Here is a 17,044-nt window from a genome sequence, read left to right on the forward strand (position 1 = left end):
CAACATGGGATATTGATTTTATTAAATTGGTGAAAACACAAATTTGAGAAACACTTTTAACTTGTTTTTGACATAAAAAATTGTTAATTATTATGTTTTTTTAACTTCAACAGATGGAAACTCATATTTTGTTTGAGAAATTTGCTTTGCAGTAAAAAATAGATTTGTAGAGAATTATCTTGCCTTCGTACTCATATTTTTTAATTTTTTTTAAGGACATATAACTAGAGAAGTTTGGTGTTTACTGATTGCATATACTTGCAAATTTCAGGCAAGTATAATGAGTGACTTAACAAATCACCATGGTTTTTAGAGATGGTGATTCAATTTGGGAAAAAAACTATACCATCACAATCTACACATATTCCACTAGAACATGGAATATTTTGGGGGAATTTTCAGATTCAATCACCAAGTTTTATCGTTGAATGAAACAGAGTAAGACAAAAAAAGGACGATTTTTCAACACATTCAACGATCCATCAATTTTGTTTTTAACATGATCATAGATATGTTAGTCGAAAATAAAGTTTTGAAGAGGACAATGAGAGGAAGCTCTAGGTGATTTTTTAAATGACTTGGTGTTTTGATTTTGAAGTTATTGAATTTTCAATGCTCCCAAAATATGCAATGACACAAATTAGTATACAATTAGTGATAAATATCAATTCTTCATGAAAATGAATAAATATTATATTGTTAGAAATTAGAATAAGAGACGAATGTAGTGGTATCAAATACATCATCTAACTCTTAACTTTTGCAGGCATTTGACTTCTTAGAATTTTCCATTTTCATAAATTTTTGTTGACTAAAAACTCTCGACCTAGAAAAAATCTCAAATGAGAGCTGAAAATTTTCTTAGTGAAATATTTACAACTCTCATATGAGAACTTTTCACTACTATGGTTTGTGTTAACCACAACGAGTTTTCCCTAAAATAACTCTCATTTGGGAGAATTTCAAACTCTTGACCGAGAGTTTTCGCTGAAAAACCTTTTAGCCAAAAAAATCCAAACTCTACACTAAGAGTTTAAAAATATCATCTCTTAGCCAAGAGTTTATTTCGATTGACTTGATTATTTTCTCAACCGATGCAACGTATTCGATGTAGAAAACTTTTGGTTGAGAATTGTATATATTCTTGATTGAAAGATTAGAGTGGAGGCAAAAAAGTGTGAAGTGTGAAGTGCGGAGTAAGAAAGATTTTTTGTTTAAGGTACCAAGAACTTTTATTTTTTTTATTTTTTTTTATTTTTTTCTTAAGTTACATTTTTTTTGGAAAATAGTTTGAAATCTTTGATAAAGAAAAAAAAAGAGATTATATGTTTTTTTTTATGGAAAAAAGACTTTATTTGTTTTTTTTTTTGGGGGAGAAGGGGCCTTAATTTATTGTTTTTTTTAATGGAAGATTAATATTGTTATTTTTGGCTATGAAAAATAAATATTAAAATTTTTCCTATGGAAAAAGATATTTTGAATATTTTTTTTTTAAAGAAGAAGATATATTGCAATTTGTCTTAGATTAAATTGTATGTGTAAGCCCCATGTTAACCCAAAAATCCTATTGTGGCACTCCTCTCCAGTGATCTTAAGGATAACAAGGTGTTCCACCTTTGAATCATAGCTCCTAAATCCGACATGGCCTTTATCTCTTTTCTATGTCTTTTTAGCCACACATTGATCCTTTTCCAAAAATAATTCCTTATATAATGGTCTTATAGTTTGAGGGATTTTTTCCCCACTTTTAAAAATAGACACAATGAGACTTTGAGTCCAAGGTTTAGGTAAACCTTGCTTAATTGCTAAATTGAAGAGCTTGTGAATGTGAGATGTGAGGATAAACCTTCACTTTTTTAGATGAGGATAGACCTCCATTTTTTTAGATGAGGATAGACCTCCATTTTTTCAGATTTCTGCCTCGTAGCCTTTGATGTCCTCAACTCTCCCTTTTACGAGTTGCTTAACCCCAAACTCTATGACATCTATTTAATAGAGTTCGTCCTCCATAAAAATGGTTTGAATGTTTTATGTGACATTAGGGGATTTGTAAGGATATTTAAGGTATGCATTCCAATTCTCAAATATTGTTTCTTTGGTTTTATGAGTCAAATTTTGCCTTGAGAACTTCTTAGGTTCTAGATTAGATTGGTGTAAATGCCTCTCTTACTTTTTACTTATATAATACTTTTTTTTCTGCTTTTTAATCAGAACTTTCTACAAATTTACCTTGTTGAGTTTTCAAAATTCATTAAAAGTATCTTGTTTTTATAATTTTTTTTACATTATTTATCATATCAAAAACTTTAAATTATATTTTATTTTTTTTACCAAAAATATCAATAACAAGTGAACCTAGTAGAAAGAGAGATTATAGCTATAAAATTATGATAGAAATTATTAATATTAATTTAATTTGAAAAGAAATTTAATTTATGAATTAAATTCTTTAAACACTATTAACTTTATTTAAAAATAAAATAAAATAAAATACAACTAATTATTAAATTTTACTTTAATAATGGTTTATTGTAATTTTAAAAAAAAATTATATTAAAAGATGTTTTTTTTTAATTTCTTTTAGAATTATATTAAAACATTATAATTAGAATAAAACGCATATTAATCTAAAATGTCAAATTTATTATTTAACTGTCCACAAATTTTATAAAACTTATTGTTTTTAAGTTTAAAGATTTGATATTATATTAAAAATAAAATTCAATTCCTAAAAGAGAAATCAAAACTGGTTACCGAATTAATCTTTTCTAATAAAAAGTTGACCCATCTTGATAATAAGACGTACATTATAAATAAAAATTTATATCTATAAATCCATATTCCATATATTTACGTTATAGGAATGGGAAGGTGAACTCCGCATTGAGATTATATTCAGAACTTGTAGCGGAGTGGAGGTATCACATCAAAGCTTCGGACAAAAGCCCCCACGGTGGCCAAGATAAATTATAGTAAATTAAAATATGAATTTGTGGGATATATCACATCAAGGCTTCGGACAAAGGCCCCACCGTGGCCAAGATAAATTATAGTAAATTAAAATATGAATTTGTGGGATACGTGAATTTGTTTTGGTTGTAAGGCACCGATGCTGGTCCATCACAAGGGTTATCGAAAGTCTTTGTCATGGAAAAGCCTTCAAATAAATATAAACCACTCAATCTTTCATTTTTGAAATAGCGTGGATATGATACTTAGGCATATTTCAACTTAAATTGAGAAAATTAAGAAGTGTTCGTTTTTAAATAAATTTAAGATATCTTGTTAAATGAAATAGGGATTGTTTTTATTGAAATAATTGTTATGGTTCGAGTTATAAGATATTTAAAAAGAATGGGTAAATGGAGGAAGGTAGATGGTTTAAGGTTGTTTTTAATGATAGATTGTGCAAGAGCAAAAAAAAACTTGGATGCAATGAAATAACAAATAGTTTAGTAAATGGGGCATTTGTTTGAACACATGTCCCATAAACAATGAAGAGATAAAAGTTTTTGTTATGGAAAAGTTCCACAAGCCTACTTGGGATAAGGAGTTAGGAAGAAAGAAAAATTACTATATTGAAGTGTTTAATCCCACTCATAGTCATCAACCAAAAGCATACATCGAGGCTAATATCTCTTGGAGAGCCAAAATTCTTATTGCTCAGTTAAGGACTAATTCTCATCAACTCTGTTGTGAAACAGGGCACTAGTAAAGGCCAAAGGAAGTGTGGGAGGAAAGAATATGCATTTTTTGTTCTTCCGAAAAAGTGGAAACAAAAAAACATTTCATTTTAGAATGTGAGGCCTTCAAAAACAACATGGAAAGCTACACAAGAATAATTTATTTAGCGAGCGGTTTGTCGAGACATTGGGAGCATTTATTTTAAAGCTTCACAAAAAAGACCGAATATGAAAAAGTAATCTGTCTCATAATCTATCTTTAAACTCGTAAAAGTTAAAATAATTTCTTTCTTCTTTCTTTCTATCGAGTATTCCTAAAAAAAACTATGAAATAACGTCACTATTAAATTGGTAACATCATAATTTAAATTAAAAAAATATGTATTAAATATCAAACTCGAGTAAGATATATCTTCTCTGGGTGATTAGTTAGTTATTTAGGCAGTGCCGAGGCCCACCCTTCCTCGGGGTCCCGTAAACGCCGAGCGGCGGACTGCCATCTGTACGAGAATATATAAGAAGAAACATATCACCTCATCTGCATACCCTGACGTGTCGGATCATTATCGGTCCACAAGGGTGAAACTCTATGACAATAGTAACAGAGGCCATGGGTTCCGAGCATGAGATTTGTCTTGCTCGCTCCTCATTTTCTTCTTCATATTCACAATCCAACCTGCGAGCAGCAATATAAACAACATAACAACAAGGGTTTACGAAGAACACCTGATGGTTGGTTCCTTGGTACGCTAAATAAATAGATTAGTTGCTGCAGATGAGTCAGCGCTAGAGAGAGAAAGAGAGAAGGGTTTTGGTGTTTATCGGATCAGAAGCTGCCATGGCTTGGGGTTGCTTCTCTACCGTACATCTTCCAGCACTGTACGCTACAAAGTCGGGCTTGCTCGGATCAAGGGTCGAAGCTAAGCCCCCCTCGGTTTCGTCCTCCTCCGTATTTCCTCGTAAGTATCCTTAGCTTCATTTAAAGCCTTCAAGTTTTAAAGATTTAAAGTTCTGAAGCTTCAAAGATTTCAGGGTTTCAATGGCGTCAGCTTGAATTAAAACGGCAAGGAATATACTTTGTGTATGATTGATTACATTGTGCTCTTAGTATTTATATAACCATGTTTTTTTGAATGCAATTAATAACTTCAACGAATCCAAGAATAAGACAAGTCGATGATATGATGTCAAAAATTCAATTTTAGAAATCCTAGATCACAGATCGGACGAGCAAATTGCCAGGAAATAGCGAGAGCCGTATCTTAGTCCGATAAACCTATATGATCCAAGTAGACATTAGTATGACCTCTTCCCTACAAAAGTTATTGTGCCAGTTTTAGAGGAGAATGTTCTGAGCTCAATTACCGAATCTTCATTTTAGTCACTACTGTTGCATGGTTCTGTGGTTATTCTAATTATACATCGTAGTGAACGCTAATGAATGACGGGATTAATGTTGACTGAATTATTTTGTTTATATAGAAGACGCACCAGTTTACTCTCTCTTTCTTTCTTTCTTTCTCTTTTTTTTTTCCCTTTTATCAGTGTAGACTAAAAAGAGGTCAATGTGGAATTTTAAAATCAGTTCAGTTCAATTCAATTCATCAAAACAGTTGAATAAATGAATGAATGATTTTAATGAGGTGCACGAGGCTGAACGGCCTAAGCGACCAAAAGAATAACAACCTTAACTCATCTTCATAATCCTTTCGATGTCGGATCTTCTGCTATGAGTCTTGACTAGAAGGCTAGCAATCTGATTGATCTTATCTTCGTCAAATGTGGTGCATGTTGTCAACCTTTAGATTGTTTTCATATTGAATGCGGATATCCTTATAGGCTGCACACTCCATGACAAAGTGCCATTCCGTCTCCACCACACCCTTATCGCAGAAAATGCAAGTTCTCTCTTCCCAAACTTCCTTGGGGATCTTCCACCTACCAGTCTCACATCTAAGGTGATGTGACCTTGTCCTCAACTGTGCCACTAGCACCCTTGCTTTTCCTTTAATAGCTTCCCCTAAATATGTTTTCTCACCATGGTCACAAGTTGGATTGAACTCTTTGATGTAGTATGTTTTTTTACACCCATTGTGATTGGTCCACATGGCAGTCCTAAATTTTTTCATCACAATTTTTTTAATTTCTTCGTTGATGCTAGGATATTCATGCAACTTGATATTCCACTTCCTCAACCATTTTCTATTTTGCTTCCTCCAAGTTTTCTTCCTGTTAGGCATAACCATGGTGAAGACAAGAGTTCGAAGGATAAGCCTCGAATGCATTATTATTCACAATGATACATATTTATAATACATTGGAGTGACCCTTGGTTTCATATTCCAAGTGGTCTCTTTGAGTCCCTTTGACTGTTCAGCTTCCACACCAACTCTTAGAGGATTGGGTGTCCAACATCCCCCCCTAATCCGAAGGGGTATGTATGAGTCCAAGAAGAGAGTTGTAATACAAAATGTGCAAAAATGCACGACAACACTAGGTTGAATGTGCTCTCTGTAATGTTGGCATAAGGTGGTGCTTTAAGGATGACTACCAACACTGGAACACTTAGTGCAGTTCCTGAAACTCTTCCAAATTTGGCATGAAGTTGAAGTCTTCTGTTAGAGGAAGTGCTCCTAATGCTTTGAAGAGGGAGACCTTCAACCTGGAAAGGGAGGTCTCACCCTACATAAAAAGGGAGAACCTCAACCTGAAAAGGGAGGTCTCAACCTGCGGTCGTTTAAGGATGACTACCAACTCTGGAATGCTTAATCCAATTCTTGGAACTCTTCTAGAACTGGCAAGAAGTTGAAGTCTTCTGCTAGAGGAAGTGTCCCCAATTCTTTGAAAAGGGAGAAGCTGAACTTAAAAAGGGAGGTCTCACCTCGCATAGATGGTTTAACGTTGACCACCAACCAAAGGCATGCTCGGGGGAATCTTTATCTCTGGCTACAGCTCTGAATCTGGTATGGCAGGTTGTGGCTCAGGCTTGCTTGATGTGGCTTTGAAGCTTCTATATGACCATCACTTCCCCCTTGTCAGATACAAGGTGAGAAGATAGAGAAAACTCAACTGCAAGACTGTTCAATACTCTAGAACAAGTTCTGACATATGACTGAAATATCTTGTTGGCTGTTGAAGCCCATTGCCAAGAAGCGATCCATCCAAGATGAATCTTTGTTCTTGCAGGATGCTTGTTCTTGAAGCATCTGTGTGAAGAATGAGTACACTGACCACAATGCTTGCATGGATGAAGAACAAAACAATGATATTTCATATGACCAACTTGGTCACAGTGTTGGCATTTAACAATTTTTGGCTGCAAATGTGGAGGAGCAAAATTTGGAATAGGTGAAGGTGAACCAACATGAACAAACCCAACACATTGAAATTGAATGGGCTTGGAGTAGTCTGGAATCAGTGTTTTTAAAACCGGAACCGGTGATCGGACCGGTCCACCTAATGAACCGGTTTACCAACCGGAACCGGTCTAACCGGGACTGGTTTGGTCTAAACGAACCGGTTTTAGAAAAATACATTAAATAATTATTTTTTAATGAAAAAAACTATTTTTAAGATTTAAAAGCATGATTCCAAGCCAATAGAGACAAAATATGCAAAGATTGCTCATTTATATACCATGTAAAGGTGAATATATCAAAATGGCACCGAGTGCAATACATATCATCGACAAAATACATAAGCAATGAGGCTCTAAATCACTAAGAAGATATTAATATCACAAGTAAATTTCATCTAAGGAAAATGTTAGGTTTAATATGTTGCCCTAACCATTTTCCAACATGGTATCAAAGCTATGGTTTGTATCCTTGGTAGCTGGAAATATCACTATTTAATCTGTAGCTTGATCATTTGGAGATCAAGTATAACAAGACTAGCAAGAAGCTTATACAAAAGAAGAGAACCAAATGACAGACAAAAAGTCTGCCCCTAAATTAAAATAGGTCTGCATAGAGGTCCAAAGTCTGAGGTGTTTCAGAGACACGAGAATCATAGAGGTTCAAAGTCTGGTGTATTTCAGAGACCCAAGAATCACAAAGATCCAAAGTCCGGAGTATTACAGAAACCCAAGAATCACAGTAACTTCGTATAGAAGTCCGAAGATTGTAGGCCTAATAACATTGCAGAGGTACAAAATCTTCCTTGGTTAATAGAGGTCCGAAACTATAATGATACTAAAGAAGGTCTGAAGATTTCAGTGGATTACAAAGGTCTGAATTACAATGGTATTTCAATTTTCCCGAATTGCAGTGATATTTTAAGAACTTAGAAAATTGTAGTAAGGTTTGAGAGATGAAGTATCTAGAACATGTATCATTCCTATTGATAAAGTCATGAAAATCATAACCCCTAAACCACTAATCCACTAAACAACTGCGTTTTTTGTCATGTTTCAGTGGGCTGTCCATAAACCGGCCGGTTTAGGACAAAACCGGCCGGTTAGCAATAAACCGGCCGGTTTTGACCTAAACCGGCCGGTTTTTACCGGTTAGGTCAATTTTCCGGGCACATGGGGCTTCTAACCGGGTTTTTTCACCGGTTCTGACCGGTGAGCCTCCCAACCGGCCGGTTAGGCCGGTAACCGGTTGGACCGGAACGGTTTTTAAAACTATGTCTGGAATATGAAAGGACACCTCCTTATCATATCCAAGACCTATTTTGTGCTTGTTGTGGACAAGCTCTTCCCAAGGTCTGATGATGGTCTTGGGAAGTGTATGCTAAATTTCTGTATCTGCATGCAAATCTGCTCCTTTATTGGGTACCAGATCAACATTATTGATTTGCTGCTGCTGGGAGTTTGTCTCATTGTTACTGCTTTGACCACTTGCTAGCTGCTGATGAGTGTCATGATGCTTATGTTGTTGTAACTTATCTTGTTGAAACTGAGATTCAAGCTACAAAAATTCAATCTTGTCATGTGCATTTTGCAGGCAAGTTTGAATGTCAGTGAGAATGACTTTGTTGATTTTCACTGTATCATGAGTAGTAGAGAATATCAGAGTTTTTAGGAACTCTAATACTTCACTAATTCTAGCCATTTTCTCCAACCTTACAATTAATATCTTAGGCTAGAAATTGCACAAAACTTGTTGGACTATCGCTACAACATTGAATCGTGATGAAAAAGGAACATGAATATGCCACAAAATTCAACGCGTCAATCAGTGCAATCGATTAATATATATAGTGGCGCAATCCTCAAATATGAATCAACTCAATTAATATTCCATGTCATATATAACCAATGCTAATTTGAACCGACACATTCACCAAGGCATATCAATCACAAATGCGCATATGACATTTCACATATAAACTCAACGCACCAATTATATGATACACGCTCTACAAAATATATCAACTCATACCATAGGGTGCTTTCAAGAGCCTTTCAATTCAATATATATAAAGAGCAGTCACTATATAAATTGCCAACGCACATATCTCACATCACTTCATGGTAAAATAAGTAAGCCATCACTCAATCGTTATATGCCATCAGATGGTTTTAAAAAACTATTCAACGCACAAGGTTTTTCAAAAAAACTATTCAACACTCCAACGAATGTATACCATTTACGGACCATTTATACACTCCTTCAGCAATATATCGACTCTATACTGCAACGACAAATCACCTTCTGTTAATTTTAGGTATGTTCTATGCTTAGAGCAATTTATTTCAATTTTCACAGTTAGCTCAATATCTTTTCCAGATTAGCAATTACATCAACATTAAAGTAAATTGCAGATAGAACATAAACTTAAATTGTAGAAGACAAGCCAAGACAAGAGGACACAAGATGTGGCACTAGCCAGGGACAAACCCCAATGTGGGGAATCCTTGATCAATTTTTCTTATATGTTCTTCAATAGTTTAGCAGAGAGAGAGAGAGATAGTACGTTTACAATAGAAGTCAACACTTTGACTTATCTAGATAAGAGCATAGATCATCTATAAGAAGATGATACATGAGATCAGTTGAAGACATGCTGCTTCAATTGATTCTCCAAGGTGAATCCTTCACCTATCGTTGCACTGCATTTCGTCATCATGCTGCACCTCATCGTGCTGCACACATCATCACTATGCTGCATCTCATCATGCTTCATTAATCATGACTGTACCCATCACTGTACTGCATTATGTGCCATTGTTGCACCATGTTGCCATACTTACCTATGTGCTGGCTGCATCTTGCTTGCTTGTTTTCCTTTGAATGCTTGTTGTTGCATGCTAGCTGTCCCTTGCATGCTAGCTGTAACATTGCATGCTGTGTGTATTTGCTACTAAGTATCATACAACTGTCCCAATGTTAGTTAGTTGTCTCTTGAATGCTGCTCTCCTTCGGAGACAGATGCTCTGGCTGTTTCGGCAGTTTCCGGCAGTTCCCGACAGTTTCGGCTTTTCCCGGCAGTTCCGGCTTCTGCCCTCTAGATTAGGGTAGCATTATCTCTTAGGATCTCTCCTCCTACTAAAACCCAAAGACAAGTAGAGAGGAAGGGATCCCAAGTGTGTTGAAATGACTTGAAGGCCACCTCTATTTATACATACTAAAACGTTGAGCACAAGTGGGGTTTATTTGGTTGTTGGCCGACCTTGATGAATTGTCCCATAACATAAATAAATTCATATTTCCATGAATACTTATCGGAATCAGATGTTCTTTAGATCAATCCTACACCTCTCGATGAGAGGGATCGAAGAAAAATATTAGCTTCCATTAATAAGATGACCCACATGGAGTTTGGCCCTAGTTTCCAATTTTAACACTCCCTCTCAATTAGGGAGAACTCCATCAACTGATCCATATGTCCTACTGTACTATCTCTGCCATTAGTGCCCTGCACTGCTGAAACATGAAGAAGAAGAATTGATCGAGAATGTCTCATACCATTCTCTATTGGCCCGAAGTCAGTTTCATTTGAAGAGAGTGTGTCACATCACTCTTACTGGCCCGAAGTCAGTTTTATTGATCCCAGATCAATATCACAAGAGAGTGTCTCAAACCACTCATACTGATCCCAGATCAGTTTCATTGATCCCAGATCAATGGAGGTCATCTTAGCATAGGGAGTATGGTATATACATCGATGCGTCCATCGATAGTACTACTATGGTCCCTAACCCCATTTCCCTGCTCATTGATCAGATGAGAGGTACTTCCCATGAATCCCAGACTGCATGGGTAGGATGCCTCAACAGAAGAACTAATCATCCTGTCCACAGGAGAATGAATCATCCTGTCCATTGGTTGCCACAGGAGAACTAATCATCTTGGCTCACAGTCGCCATGGGAGAACTGATCATCCCGGCCCACAGGAGAACTAATCACTATGTTGCAGGAAACGTGGGGTAGGAGGGCGTTTCCGTACGGAAACGAATGCCAAACGCTGAAACGCGTTTGGTACGGCCCTGAAATGCGTTTCAGGCTGTACTGCCATGTTTCACGAAATTGAAACGTGGCCAGTATGGCCTGAAATGGGTTTCAGGGCCGTACGACCCACGTTTCAGCATTTACTTGTGTTTTTTTTTAATTTTTTGTTTTGTTTTTAATTTGTTTTCTAATCTATTCCTATGTTAGCCTAGTGACTTCTAGTTGCTTCCAGATGCCTGTCTAAAGTTATAAAAGTGAACTTTTGCCTTAGTGTTGATATGCAGTTCATGGTAATGTTAAATTCTTAAAGTAAAAGTGATATTCTCCTTTATTTTTCATTTTCATCCTTTTACTTAAATTTTTAACATTACCATGAAATGACTCAGGATGTTTGAGAGTGGTTTCGCCCTCATTGGATTTCATATGGAGAAAGTAGAATTTTAGATCTCACTCAAAATCCAGCAGACTTATCTGTTTTTCAGGATTTCAGGATTGGGGGTGTCGCAATGTTTCCATTGGATTTTATCATGTACTAGGGTATGGAACTTGTATTTAATCGGGAGAACAAAGCCCTCTATGCAGGGGAGACTCCCAATAATCAAGAGAATGTAGGGTACTAGGGTATGAAACTTGTATTTAATCAAGAGCACTAAGGTCATTTGACTATGTAGGAGGAGACTCCCAATCAAGCACGAGACAAAAAATTAGAAATTTCTCGTGGCTGATTTTGGATATTTCTATTTTCATTATGTGATTATTCATGAGTAAATGTGATGTAAATTTAGATACTTATAGTTTATGCATTGACAATTGACAATTTTATCATAATGTAATAAATTAGAATGTATCATATATGCTTTATGATTGCACATATTTCTTAAATGTCCTAATATATCTATATATATATTCGCGTTTCCCCGTTTCCAAAATTTGGGGAGGTCGTGTTTCGTATCGCTTCCCATTTCGGAAACTCGTACCCGTTTCCCCGTTTCGTGCAACCTTCACTAATCATCCTGTTCCATAGTTGCCATGGGAGAACTAATCATCCCGGCCCACAGGAGAACTAATCATCCTGTTCCATAGTTGCCACGGGAGAACTAATCATCCCGGCCCACAGGAGAACTAATCATCCTGTTCCACAGTTGCCACGGGAGAACTAATCATCCCGGCCCACAGGAGAACTAATCATCCTGTTCCACAGTTGCCACGGGAGAACTAATCATCCCGGCCCACAAGAAAACTAATCATCCTGTTCCACAGTTGCCACGGGAGAACTAATCATGCCGGCCCACAGGAGAATTAATCATCCCGTTCCACAGTTGCCACGGGAGAACTAATCATCTCGACCCACAGGAGAACTAATCATCCTGTTCCACAGTTTCCACGGGAGAACTCATCATCCTGACCCACAGGAGAACTAATCATCCCGTTCCACAGTTGCCACAGGAGAACTAATCATCCCGGCCCAGAGGAGAATTAATCATCATGTTCCACAGTTGCCACAGGAGAACTAATCATCCCGGCCCACAGGAGAACTAATCATCCCGTTCCACAGTTTCCACAGGAGAACTAATCATCTCGACCCACAGGAGAACTAATCATCCTGTTCCACAGTTGCCACGGGGTATCACAGGGGAAGGTTGAACTTATCACCCTGTGTCGCCCTGTAGTCGTATGTTGCTCCAGTAAGTACCCCAAGCCCCCCAGAGCTCCCAGAGCTCAATGCATGCAAAATGCAGGACCCTTATAAGAAGGTCTCTCAACGACTCCAAGTTGTTCAGGAAAGTCACAGATTTGACCTTTCCCCGGGGCTTTGACAAAATGTCTGCGACTTGTACATCAGTGTTAATGCGTTGGAGCCTCTTCGCTCATCGACTTACCATATCCCAGATAAGGCAGTATCTGATGTTTATCTGCTGGAGCAATCATCGAATATGGGATACCTCAATAATCGAATCCCCCCTCTAGTTTTCACAGAGAATCACAGTGGTATTCATCATGTGTACAAACAAGTCACTTAAGAGCTTCTGCAACCATGCAGCTTCACACGAGATCATACTCGTAGCTATGTATTCGGTCTCGGCGGTGCTTATAGCAACCGACTTCTGCTTCTTGCTCATCCATGATATTGAAGCAGAATCCAAAGAAAACCAACACTGAGAAGTGCTCTAGTGATCCTCCACACTGCCTGCCCAATCAACATTCGAATAATCATGCAATTTCATATTTTCGGCAGTGTATCTCAATCCATGAGAGATTGTGCCCCAAAGATATCTTCGAAGATTCTTGGCACCAATCTAGTGAGGCTCAACCAAATATGAGCTCACCATGCTAACTGCAAAACATTTGTGCGGACAGAAGTTCACCAAGAACATCAATGCAAATGAGTTTATGGAACTTAAAGGCATTTCCCAAATCTGGTCCGACATCATCACCATATAACTTCTGAAAGTTAAGATCCTCGAGGTAGTCACATGCTTGCAGTTTATCATTCCACATCCGGAATCCAACTCCCTCTTACTTCTGCAAATGAGAGGGTTTGCACCTGTCAGAAATAGGTCGTTTCTCAGAAGGTGTTGGTATGAGAGGTTTATCATCCACAATATTCAAACAATGGTTTGATTGGCTTCACTTTTAGTGAATCTCAGCTTCATCAAACAGCTATCAATCCTATCATATTACACCCGGGGTGTTTTGCTTCAAGCCATAGAGGGCTTTCTTCCACCTGTATACATGAGATTCCCAATCATGAATCTCAAACTCCTCGGGTTGTTCCAAACCTGTGGACCTGCTGCATGAGGGGAATGGTCCCCTTATATGATTTTCCTTCGGTACATCTCAAACATGTACTTTCATGCTCTTCTTGAATTCAGGCATCCCTATCACCATCTGACTCACATGGGGTAGGGCCCCATAGGTAGACCTCCGGTGTTATAGATGCGATATGTCAATTGACATGATCCCCAATTGACCATCCTTCAACTTGATACAAATTGCCAACCCTGAACCCATGAGAAAAAGCATCTTTGAAAAATCTATTTTTTAACACGTACCTTTCCATCGATGAATGCCACCCTGAAACCTTTAACTTCCATTTCCGAGATGGACACCAGGTTCTTCTTGCGATTAGGTACATAAAACAGATTCTTGTAAATGAATAGAGTTACCCTCATTCAATTGAGGGGCAACATTCCCTACACCCTTTTTGGGATAGGTGGCATTGACTCCAAGTATAATCCCATGGTTGTTTTCCATCTCTACCAAATTCGAGAGAGCACCCTTCTATCCGATGAGGTGCCTTGAAGCACTATGATCAATAAGCCAGATTACCAAAGAATTTGAAGGAGAGGGCCAATACAAGATAACACTTCTTCATCTTATCAAAAACAACATTTGATTCTTCATACTTGGGGTTCCTTGCTTTCTTTGAAGAGTCAGCCATTTCTTTTGATGACCTGCATTACTTGTCATTCCTTTGATCATTGAAGATGTCCCTAGAATGATTGTTATCGTCATCAAGAAATGTGTCTCTGCCATTCAGACACTCCTTCGCATAATGGTCGAACTTATTGCAACCAAGGCATTTGCCTTTTCCTTCCACCCTTAGATCCGGACTTCCCTTAAGGTAGGCCATCAGAAACCAATTTTCATGGCTAGAGCACATCCGATGCTACCCCAAATCAACAGTTGTGGCATGTGTCTTCCTTATCATTGGAGGACTCATCAAGAAGACCACATATAAACCATCTCCAATAAAATAATGATAAAGACAATGTTAGAGGGAGCACTCTGCAGGGAGTGTCCCTTTGACCAAGTATTGAGGTTCTTCATGCCACTTGTCTCCATTCTCCTTGGAACACTCTTCAAGATGTCCACATAGTAACAATCTCTATGTTGCGGGGGAGCGCCCCCCCCCCCCCCCCCCCCCCGAACCCGCTCCCGAATCGCGCTCCGGGCGGGAGCGCGCTCCCAAAATCGCTCCCGGACGGGAGCGATTTTCGGGAGCGCGCTCCCTTAAAAAAATTTGCGCTCCCTGGTCTGTTAGGGAGCGATATAGGGAGCGATCGCTCCGGCGCTCCCGGAGCGATTTTTAACGCTCGGGAGCGATCGCTCCCGAGCATTAAAAATCGCTCCGGGAGCGATTCAAGCCGGGCCGAGAGAGGTTCGGCGGAAAAAAAAGTCCGCGGACTCGAAAAATAAAAAAAATTTAAATTTTTTTTTGGGTTTTAAAAGCCCAATGGGCCAAAAAAAATTCATTCTAACTTCATTGAGGTTGAGTTTGGAGCTGGAGCAAGAGCAAAGGAGCGAGGAGCAAGTGCTGAGGAGCGAGGAGCAAGTGCCAAGGAGCGAGGAGCAAGCCTGCAGAGGTAAGTAACTTAGTAATTTAGTTAGTTTAGCTAGTTAGATAGTAATTTAGTTAATTTAATTTAACTGTTTGAGTTTAAAATCATGTATTTAAATTAAATTAATAAATTAAATTAATTAATCCCAATAAATTAAATTAATTTGCAGATTCAAGAATCAAAACCCTACAAACATCAAACACCATGGACCTGGCTATATTTATTGGCATTTTCCTCTTCCTGGTCCCTTTTATGGTTATTATGGTGCTGGAGAGTAGGAAATGGAGGGGGCCCCAAACTGAAGAGGGTGATGAAGAAGCCAGAGAAAGTCAAATGGGTGAAAACCCCGATGAGGAGGAGCTGGAGGAGGGTGAACATGACCCTCAAAAAACTAAACAAGACCAAACTCCATTGTGGAAATATGTTCACAAGGCTGAAATAGGGAGAGGGGGTGGAACCACTAAATTTCATTGCCCCCATTGCAACACTGATTACACAGATTCATACACCCGTGCTAGAAGACACCTCTGCGGGAAAAGGCCATGGGATGGAGAGAAACAAATAGGAATCAAAACTTGTACATGGTGTCAACAGCGGATAGAGCCAAATACATAAGGGAAGAGGAGGAAGCCAATACAGAACAAAAAAATCAAGGGGTTTCTTTGAACCAAGCTCACAATCACAAAGAACTCCTTCAGCATCCTCCCAAGGCAGTGGATATGGACATGGAGGCACAGGGTCATCATCTTTAAGGCGTAGAACCATATCAGATTTCCTTGATGAGGGGTGTAGGAATGATGTGGATTCAAAAGTTTACAGGTTTCTCTATGCATGTGGGATACCAGCCAATGCAGTGTGGAAAAAGTCTGGAAAAAATCCCGATTTAATCCTAAAAATGCGATTTTTTGAACTAAACGATTTAATCCCCCGACTTTTTGGCGACTTTTTCACAAAGGAAAAAATCCCGATTTTTTCCTTATATTCCCGATTTAATCCGGAGTCGACCCAAAAAGTCTGCCTCCCTTCCCAGGCCGCGGATAAAGAGGCCGCAAAGGTGAAAAAATTGTAAATTGAAGCTTCCATCCATGCATTTTCAAGTTATTGCATTGTATTGTTTGTCATACTTCTTGCGAGCATAGCAGTCTCATTTGTAATGTGTTAGTTTTGAGGTTAAGATATGTTTTTGTTTTCCAAGGAAAAACAAATCTTTATACTTCATATTTCTAGTTAGAAAGCAAAGTATACATTGGCTAAGCCTCCAGGCTTTCAGTGATCCAGACTCTAATAGCCACTGCCCCTTCAAAAGATTACAAAAGTACCAAAAGGACAGGCATACAACAGTCTTCCGTAGAAAGAACCCCACACCATCAAAAACATTGTTACAGTTGTTGAATGCTTCCAGAAGAAACAACAAAGAGGAGGTCATGAAGATCAAATAGCAACAACCTGTCCAAAAAAAACAAAACAAGTGCCTCAAAAAAGAACCCATTTTTCAGACAGGAACAAAGTACCTGTGAAATCTTGTGACAACAAAGATTCTTCCTGCAATGAGAGCACGTTTTGAAAGGGAATCTTCTTTAGTGGTGAACTCCCTGTAAATGTGGGCAAAGGTTATGTATCA

General features: G+C 38.1%; 1 protein-coding gene across 2 annotated transcripts in view; it reads left to right on the top strand.

The window, feature by feature from the left end:
• The first annotated feature begins 4,232 nt into the window (after positions 1-4,232).
• The window catches only part of LOC149191584 (1,4-alpha-glucan-branching enzyme 2-2, chloroplastic/amyloplastic-like), a 425,710-nt gene continuing 412,898 nt past the window's right edge, over positions 4,233-17,044 (top strand). Inside the window, exon 1 of one of the 2 annotated variants that reach the window (XM_089404340.1) lies at positions 4,233-4,642. In XM_089404340.1, the coding sequence (XP_089260466.1) occupies positions 4,522-4,642 (121 nt within the window). In that variant the 5' untranslated portion in view covers positions 4,233-4,521. The remainder of the gene's footprint in view (positions 4,643-17,044) is intronic. The other variant, XM_089404341.1, reaches the window with a different exon arrangement.

The sequence above is a fragment of the Pinus tabuliformis genome, chromosome 2_2 (assembly GCF_031772625.1).
Source record: "Pinus tabuliformis cultivar Carrire ecotype Pingquan chromosome 2_2, CPIR1, whole genome shotgun sequence".
Taxonomy (NCBI): Eukaryota; Viridiplantae; Streptophyta; class Pinopsida; order Pinales; family Pinaceae; genus Pinus; species Pinus tabuliformis.